At 38.5% G+C, this 10,248-nt stretch overlaps 1 protein-coding gene across 2 annotated transcripts in view; it reads right to left on the bottom strand.

Moving 5' to 3' along the window:
• Window positions 1-4,642: 4,642 nt before the first annotated feature.
• The window catches only part of LOC116037581 (carbohydrate sulfotransferase 8-like), a 186,858-nt gene continuing 181,252 nt past the window's right edge, over window positions 4,643-10,248 (bottom strand). For both annotated transcript variants that reach the window (XM_031281522.2, XM_031281523.2), the window contains exon 4: window positions 4,643-8,909. In XM_031281522.2, coding sequence (XP_031137382.1) covers window positions 7,668-8,909 — 1,242 coding nt within the window. In that variant the 3' untranslated portion in view covers window positions 4,643-7,667. The remainder of the gene's footprint in view (window positions 8,910-10,248) is intronic.

Raw genomic sequence — 10,248 nt, 5'->3', positions numbered from 1 at the left:
ACACACATCTGAATTGTGTGAATTGTGAGTATACAATAACAGTACATTTAAATAATTCTTAAATGTTTCTGTCTGAACCACAGAGTGTCCAAGTTTGGAGCAGTTAAATACAAACAGTGTACAAATGGAAGCGATTTATGGCATTAGAAGTTCCTGCTGCTGGAGCACATAAGGAAAAAAAATGAAATAATGACAGATTGAGATTTAATTTCTCTGAAGACACTTGATATTATCACCGGCTCCATCCTGCCAAATTATAGCTACATAAGTGCTTGTTTCCAGCATGAGCAGCGTGTCGATGAAAGGGGCCAGGCTAGTTAATCAAATGAGATGTTCGGGAAGCACATGTCGTCAACAGGACTTTGAGATTTTCCCCCTAAAATTATTTCCCACTTGTCATTTTGCTTTGCTTGATTAATAACAAAGCTCCAGCAAATCATTTTAATGAGGTTTGTATCACTGAGAGATGTGTCTGGAGCGAGCTGCAGCGCTTCGCCAAAACAAACAAGGATATCATGTGAAAGGGGAAGAATTAACCTGGCATGAATGTGAATCAGAGAAGTTTTGTATTTGACGCTTGAGGACATATTTTCTGCCTCTAAAATGTCGCCCCAACGAACGCAGGAGTCAACCCCTCAAATTGGTTTTGTTCTGCTAATGACATAGATGCAGTTGTTGCTATTCTAGACCGTGTGAGTGTATGTAAGCAGCTGAGTATCTTTGTACTATATGCATGGCGTGTGTGCGCCTGTGAATGTTTGTGTGATAGAGCTCTGTCGTCAGAGAATCAGCAGAAACCTGTCATCAGCCATGTTAATGCTGGCTCGAAGGCAAACATGAAGATTAACTGAGGAACCTATAATAGTATACTTGAAAAAATGGAGCAAAGTCTCTTTTTTACAGTCCTCCCAACCAAGGCGAGGTTGTTTATCACTCTGGGAAGATGTTTGGTTGCCTGCCTTGTACGTCTGCTTTGGGCCCTTAAGCTGATTTAGCTACACAAGCACGTTCTCTTCAAAGCATGTCAAGATTTTCCACGCAAACTAATGAGGTAAATGGATGGCTTTTGTTTTCTTCACAGTTTTAACTTCCCCCAAAGTGCTCTCATGACTTATACAAGAGCTGTTGCGGAAATCAGCCTTGAGCATTTAATCAAATTTCTAACACTACAGAGTGATCAATTTGTGCTGCAATATTCATCTGCCACACAAGCATAAACATAATCGTCACGTTCACACACACACACACACACACACACACACACACACACACACACACACACACACCAACAAAAGAAGTAGAAAAATAATATGTTCATAATCTAGTATGAAAAATAATATGAAAAAAATGGTACTTTGACAGATTTCTGTCTCCCTTTTAGGTGTAGGTAGAGCGTGTGAGAATCATACAAATTAGTGCATATTCAGGCACTGTACGGTCTCTACTCTGATCTAATCGCAGAATGGAAAGGAAGCAAATCATTGCTTTCAGAATAGGCACCACTTGGCTGCGTAGGATGGAAGAATAAAAGCACCAATTTGAAAGGCACTTAGATCTCAAAATGAAAAGTTTCACTTCTACACCTGAAACGGCGCTGACAGCTATTTCCAAATGTGTGGGTTTGTGAGGTGATGTGAGGTTACTTACCAACTGGCTCATTTTTATGTGCATGTTAACAAGTAAATGTAAAGTTTAGAAAAAAACAGGACATAAATAATATGCAGCAAAGGTGAAAAAGTCGTAGTTCACTTCATTATGGAACTATAGATCGGAATAAATCCTGCAGGAGCTGAAATCAAGCTAAAGACTTCTTGTTTGTAAACACAGGTGGGTTAATATTTCTCCAGATATGATGCACATACCTCAGTGTAAGAAGACAAGTGTTGTGAATTCCTGGTGATAATGCGTAAAGTCAAGTAGTTTTGCAGTGGTGCTGTGAAAAAGACATGTTATGCTAGGCTGACAGACCAGTTTTCGGTGAACAAGGTAATGTGGTGCCTTAAATATGTTCTCAGTAAATGTAGGGTAAAGTTCATGCATCTCCTTATACCAAAAACTTAAGTCAAAGTGTATAGAAAGTTATAGACTGTCAATATAACACAGTAACATAGTGAACTACTGAAAATGTTAGGTTAAATCAGTGAAGCATTTCTACTGGTTAAAATGACATGATATTCAATTCAAGCACAACCAGAAAGAAGGACATTTATGGATGTATACATATAGTTACCAAGGTAGCACATGTACAGTACAAATGATCCCACTTATTTAAGTTATTGTTGATAAGTGTATATTGTTGATAAGTATTGTATAGTTTTCTTCTCTCATTTATGTTGTCTTTTTTTTTTGCTCTAAGCTGCTGAAAGGTTAAAATTCCCTGCTGGGATTAATAAAGTACTCTATCTATCTATCTATCTATCTATCTATCTATCTATCTATCTATCTATATAATATACTGTAACTGCACAATGTTAAATGTGATGAGTAATTCTGGTTAGTGACTCTTACCTGGTGCTACGGTGGTTTTAAAATGGTTATGAAATACCTCTAAAGTCGAGTTGTTTCACATGATTTTTGCTGACTAAATCCTGTAGTCAAGCTGTTTTCTGCCTTGCTTGTGTTGTGGTTTAATACACGTAACAAAGTCAATAAAAGCTCCATTAAGCTTTACTATAAGTTTCACTATTTTAGGACTCCCTGTTATGTGAAAGACTTATTTGTACTGCTGATCCCAGTGAGAATCAACCCTGTAAGTCTGCAGCTCTGTACCTCTCAGCCACTTGCTCATGCATCTGCTCATTGTTTTGGCTTCCCAATTTGTCTGGTTGAGTTGCTTGACACCCACATTTGATTTACGCTAACTATAAAGTGAAAATTAGGGAAGCGTGAAAGTAAAGGAGCCTGCAACAGTCGAACATCTAGCAAGCAAAAAATATCTGGCCTTCTTTGCTCAGTGAATAGACATTCAACAGAGAGGAGTCTAATGGGATGCTCATGTTGTTTTGATTCTGCTGGATGTATGAGTAACATTAAACAAGTGTCTGCTAACATGTTAGTCGTCATAAGATCTCGAAATGAGGGTTAGGGTTAGCACCAATGCTAAGGAATCATTCACTGAGGAATCAATCACAGAGCAGGCAGTAACAACGGTGAGTCTTAGTCAACACTGTCTTTGTTGTGACTATAAAACGTAATAGTTAGAAGCAGAACTGGAAAATTGAAAACTCTGCTGCTATTGTTGCTTCTCTTTGCTCCCTCATATAAAACCAGCAGCTGGATGAAAGAAGTAATTCTCTGGGATTCTTCAAAGGCCATCCTGGGAAATGTTGGAAACCACAACATGAAGTAGAAGTAGGCGAGGCAGACTGAAGGAACCGGGTGCAAATTATCACAAAATCACCCCCGGCAAACAACACAGACTGATGACACATAACAATCTTTTAAAGTGCCCATATTATGCTCACTTTCAGGTTCATACTTGTATTTGAGGTTGTACCAGAATAGGTTTACATGGTTTAATTTTCAAAAAACACCATCTTTTTGTTGTACTGCACATTGTGAGTTCACCCTAATCTACAAAATAAATTGTATAGAACTCAACATGTCCCTCGTCTGCAGGTATCCCACGCAAAGTTGGAAGTGCGTCCTAGTTTAGAAGAAGTCTCCCCGGCTAATCCTGCCTTGTACTGACCGAAGTTGGAGAAACAGCTAGCTGATGTGATATTAGCTAAAGTGGTTAGCATTTCTACAGAATACAGCATAAAAAAATCTGCTTAGAAATATAGGAGATATTGTATGGGATAGAACAACAGAATGTAATTCTGCTAAAAAAAAATCACATAAAATATCACATCACATAAAATATCACACAGACTCTATACTATGGGCTCAGTCTGCCACTTTTTTTTAAAAACAATTCCAGTGCTAGTTCCTGGTATCAGAAATTTGGATAGTCATCATGGAAACATTAATTGGTCATGTGACGAGAGCTGACTCAGAGACACTACTCTGATTCAATGAAATCACAATTGTCACATATTGTTGAACAGACTTTCATAGTTCCCAGACAATGTATTTTACTTTTCCTCCTGCACCACCATGAGGTTTACATTTGTGGCTTTAAGTGACTATTGGATGGATTATCATGGCATTTGGTACATCCATGCCCCCTCAGGATGAATTGTAACTTTGATGATCCCCTGACGTTTCATTGAGCACCAACATCAGGTTAAAATTTGAACTTACTTTGGTTTAAATACATGCAAAAGCAGTGGCATCCCATCAGCTGCACTATGTGCTGAACATGGTAAACATTATACCTGACATCAGCGAGTTAACATTGTCATTGTGAACATGTTAGCATGCTGGCATTAGCCTTTAACACAAAACACTGCTGTGCCTACAGACTCCCGGAGCCCAAAGCACTGCTGCAGACAATTTGTCTTGTTTTTTTGTTACGCATTTAAAAACATAAGAATGAAAAAGTCAAATACAAATGTACCCACAAACAATGAGCTAAAGGCAAAGAATTGCACTATAACCTTGAGCTCATTAGGTCATTAACTGACTCTCCAGAGTTCAGAAACTACTCTGGACTTAAGACAACCAAACTAACAATGCAACTGCAAGAAAACACGCATTGAAATGCTAAAGACAATTTATTAGTAGACACTCATTAGTCAGAAATAATAATCTCCTGAAGAATGTCTTCCTGAAATACACCATTTGATTGGCAGTGTAAAATAAGGCAAAGGGCTTAAGATCATACACTTTTACACCAACAATAAACAGTTATACATTCACTTGTTACTGTAATTACGCTTTTGATAAATCTGTCCATACACCCACATACCAAGAAAACTTTATTAGCAGGGGGGGGGGGCAGGGATGGACAGAGTTTTAGCAGAGTAATACTCAGCATAATGCAGTAGCTGTTTTGGCCAGATATTGGCTATACCTACATAGAATCCGACCACAACCTAAACAAAGATTTTGGAATTGCAAAAGCCAACACAGTATACTGACAAAGTTCAGACAATTACCATCATTGTGAAACGTTACTACCACCAAAATTGTTAAAGGTGTTCAAAAGTTGGTTATAGTGCGTATAGATTTAAATAATATAAATTTCCCCTTACTCATAGGCAAATATGTCTCTTTATAAAGTATTTTGTTACATAAAACACATTTTCAGTGAGCTGCAAAGTGTATAGCTGAATAGTGACTTTATAGGAGACTAGGTTGTTGTAGCATCAAAATAAATAAAGTTCATCTTTGCAACGCGCCCTCTTTAAGTTTTCTTTAAAAATACACAGCTACCCACTTTGGTTGTAGCCAGACTTGTTATCTTGATTTAAATTGGTTTTACTCTGTATTTTGTTTTTTAAAAGGTATTTCTGTGTAAATGTAAGTATTTATTTGCAACAATTATTTTGGTGTCACAGTTATCATGTGTATTCACTTAAACCCAACATTCTGTCTGAGGTCTCTATTTAATCAATATAATCTTGGAGATTTTCTGTACGTGATTATCTGATGAATGGGTCCATTCCTTTTTACCCAATATTATACTTTTTTGTATCTTGGACATGTTTGATGTTAGAAAGGGTTATTATACAGTAGAGCCCCAATTTAAAAAAGGTTTGAGTGCTCAGGAAGTAACAATGCCAGTCTCTGCAGTTTTCACTAGAGCTCATTGTTATGTGTTCTGACCTGCACTAAGTCGTACTTAAGAAAAAAGCTTTTTTGACTTTAGTACCAGCTGGGTGGTGTCTTGGAAATATAGCAGTAAAGTAATGTTACACACAAGATAGTCTACCCTTAATTTGTGTCTTTTAGCAATGTGTGTATGTTTCCAAAAGATGCTGGAAAAAGATTGCAAAACATCTAAACAGCTCTTTCAGTACCACACACACGCACATAGAGGAGTTGCTATGGGTAAAAATGTCATTAGCCAGGATGAGTAACTAGGTGGAATGCAGCTCATCTGTACAGGGTCTATTATCATATAGAGAGACCAAACAGAATTAATTGAAGAGCTAATTTCCAAAAATGTATACATCCATTTTCATTAAAAACAATATTTGACTACCTCTAAAGCACCGACTGGTATCAATTCATCAATCAAACTATTTCAGTTATCTTCTGCACTTTAAATGGCACCGCAAAGGTTTAGTTTCTTGACAGTAATACTTCTGGTTTTCAGCTGGTGGATATTTTATTTTGGAAAGTAACTCTTCTGTTACACAACAACTTATTACAGAACAAATTACATCAAAAAGGAAATAAACATACTTTCACCATAAGCACTGAATATATATTTTAGAAATACATAGAAAAATATATAGTCATCTGAATGCCCGTTATACTTTGTACAATTGTACACAGTAGTGTCAGAAAAAAAGCCTATATGGTGGTGTGGAATATATGTGATAAATACAGAAGCTATGGAGTTACTGAAAGTTTGAGATTTGTACGTGATAGCAGTTCAGGGGTGTTTAGTGTGATAGATGGAGAAGTTTGGGCACGCTCATTTTCTCATCCTCAAAATGTCCAAACCATACATTGTACAGTGTTTGTCATAATACAAAGTCTTAACACCTGTTTTTGTGTTGTTTTTTGTTGACTTTTACCAATTTGCTTGCCAACTCCATCAACAGGCTCTAAAACGGAATGATTAGTAAGTCTTTAACATTGACAGGCATTAGGAGACATTGTCAGCAACACTTTGTACCCTGCAAATACCTGGATGTCCTCCCAACAAACCTAACCAACAAAGTTAGAAATACAAAAATGCTACAATAAGTGCACACAGCTTTAGAGTGGGCAACACTTGACACATTTGAAAGATTTATACTATATATAGTTTTTAATTTTGCTATGGTTTATGTTTAGTAAAACCATTTACATGAAATATCTGTATTAGTATGCACTGATACATAGAGGTATATGATGCCTAACCTGCTGTAAGTCAAATAGGAAATGCAAATATATCAAATAAATTACTGTACAATTAAAATGCAGCAAGTCCAGATGAACAAATCGCAGTACATGGTGGTGATCATTACTTGATCTTTATCTGAGGTCAACCAAGGACTAGAGAAACTATTCATAAATGTTGTGATATCATTATTCTAAAGGTAGGTTATAGGGGCTTACATAACATATTGTTCTGTATAGTGAAATCTCTTCTGGCTTTAGCAATGTGATTAGACCCTATATTAAATTGCACCCAGTTAGTGCCTATGTTAAATCAAACCATAAAACACATTTGCAAATCCTATTTGACTTACAGTAAGGCATACCGTAATTTAAAGCCAGTTGAACAATACACTTTTTTTTTTAGAAGCATAACATTTATAATTTTAATATTCTACCTCACCATGTGCTAGCATTGAATAAATGATCAATTACCATTTCAGGCCAATTTAAAATATTTGGTATCACATGAACCTTTTCATCTCATCTCATATTTGTCTGAAAATTAAGATTATCTGGTAGAAATGTATCCATAAAAAGCAAAATCAGAGGAAGTTTAGGCTCTGATCTGTCTTGCTTTGATGCAAAGATCCATGTGAGCATGCGAGTTAGCATCTTGATGTTATTACTATCATGGTAGAGATGTAGACGTGAAATGGGACTGTGATTCAACAGTTGATTAGAGTCAGTCAATATAAATCTTTAAAAGGCTTGGTGTAGTTAAACATAAGATAGTCTGTGTAGTAGAAGTCATAGATTCGCTGTCTCTCCAACGTGCTGACCTGTGAAAAGTATTTTTCTGTGATCTCCGTAGAGGTTCTCTTGTCAGCTGGGTTCCTATCTTTAAAACTGGGCAGCTTGACGTTGGGTGGTGCCCCAGTCAATCGCAGGAGAAAGTTGGACTCTTCCTCCATGCTCTCAAACTTGCCAATGAAGTCATAGTCTATGAGACAAGGGTTGCAGAGCTGGTTTGCCTGCTCCCAGTGGATGTCCATTCCCACGGGCCGGTGGACATCCAGCAGGTACTGGACAAACTCCTTGAACGTGACCCCGTTGCCTGTCTTTAGGGCTTCAACTGATGGGTTCGCCCTGTACTTGGAGATGATGGGTTTCCCAAACAGGTTGTGGTAGTAGTCGTTAGGATTTTCAAACTTGTCCCTATAAGCTGACACTATTCTCTCTAAAGGCTCTCGGACAAACATGACTTTGGTGTAGGTCTCCAGACGGTGCATGACTCCCTTGTGGTCAAAGGTTCTAAGCTCCCTGAGATGGTTGCCGTCGTGGACTGTGTCGTGTTTAATGCTCTGAGCATTGGGGGCCATGCCTGCCAGCACCATCAGGGTCCTCTTCCAGTTGGAACAGCCCGCCTTCGGCACCTGGCAGTACAACAACTTGTACTTGTCCTCCACAAAGAGGTTTTTCACATGATGACCTGTGATGGTCTTGGAGATGTTGCTTTTGTACTTGGCACAGATCTCCTTCATCAGTTGCCGGCGTGCAACCTGAATATCGGCGAGCTTTTTCCACCTGTCAAGGATGGAAGAGCCAGAGACAGAAGGGGAGGAAACTGAGGATGAGGAGGAGGAAGAAGAAGAGGACGAGGGAGAAGAAGAGGATGAGGAATCCTTTTTAGTGGTGTGATGGATTGGGGGACTTGTTTTCAGCAGTTTGCGGTGTCTTTTGGAGACATGAAGGGAGGTTATATCCTGTTCCCGAGACCAAGTGGTGAGCATCTGTCTATTCTGCTCTCGAGACCCAGGGATGGCCGTCTGTCTACTCTGCTCCCGAGACCCAAGGGTGGCTGCCTGTCTACTCTCCTCAAAGTGTGGGAACTGCATTGGAGGGATTGGGCTGGACAAGATGCCTTCTATTTCTTGTTGGTGCTGATAATTGTCAGATTTGCCTCTCTCTCTGTCTTGCATAGAAAGAGTCTACAAAACAACAACAAGATAGGTTGTAGTAAACAGTAGCAGATATGTGTTCAGACAAAACAAACAGCAACATTTTCAGATGATAACGAGGATATATGTGCAAGAAAATAGAATGTATGCTTTGTACCTAATGGGGTGGTAAATCTGAGCTGTATTACCAGAAACAACCACATGCTGTCTTCAGTAGTCACATAGGCCACTTGATGGTGCTGTTTCACTACACCTTAAACAAAGTTCTAACTTTGTTACACACAAATGTCACACACTACCCAATGCCATCCATGACCTATCAATAAACTGAGCTGTAACATCAAATAAATGTCTTATAAACACTTAATGGGGAATGTAAATGAGAATCATCTACTGCCTAATTACCATCAGATGATGCCCAAGGCCATTATGCATTCTGACATTTTATTTCAATTAAATGCTGTAATGGCATCATAAAGCCAATGGACTGGATGTATAATTTTAATTTTACAACAGACAAGGTGATGAGACCATTATGAATCCAGGCTCATCCCCCTCCTGACTTAAATGGCCATATTCGTTCATCTGCAGGGACAACTGCAGGAGGGGGTGGTTCCTCCCTGTCTATTTAATGTGCAAGGCGAGCACGGGGCAGCGACCTATACACCAGACACCACGTTCCTCAGGGTTTGCACAAGTCTCTCCTTGGTGCTGATGATCACAGCAGAGACGAGTGCAAGCAGGGGTCAGCTGAGAGCAGATACGGTAGTATGTTTGCTGCATGTCTGACATAGAAACCTTGTTTATGGATTGTCTTGGATTCAAACAAGATTGCTGTTGTTGCTCTCTCTTTTAATCTCATCTATCTGACCCTTGCAGCTATCCATGACTAATTCTGTGTGGCAATTTAGGTCACATTTTAACCCCTGCAAGTGTTTATTCAAACCTTGAAGGTTTAATTTAGTTTTGTTCGGGCACAAGAGAACAATTCCCTACAAACTTGTTCTTGTGCAAATAACTGTCTAACAATACAGGAACTGGCTTCAAAATGCAGAGCTGTACGGGTACCAAAGGATGGATAATCATAGTTAGTTGTTACTGTTATCCAGTAGCTACTAATGCTGGAAAAGCCTAATGTAATAAATGAGATTCTTAAAATACATGTGACGTTTGTTTATACATGCTGGTTCGTCATTCTTCAATAATGGATATAAACTAGCCAACAAGATAAATACAAGAAAGGAAGCTTCAACTGAGGAAGATAAAAATAATAATAAAAAAAAAAACTAGGTGTGATTACACTTTGAGGAACCTAGGCCTGGTTCGACTTGGACCGTTTACTCAGTAAAGTCTGACTGGCTGAATGCAC

The sequence above is a fragment of the Sander lucioperca genome, chromosome 3, assembly GCF_008315115.2.
Source record: "Sander lucioperca isolate FBNREF2018 chromosome 3, SLUC_FBN_1.2, whole genome shotgun sequence".
NCBI classification, from domain to species: Eukaryota; Metazoa; Chordata; class Actinopteri; order Perciformes; family Percidae; genus Sander; species Sander lucioperca.
This window is presented reverse-complemented; position numbering and strand designations above follow the sequence as displayed.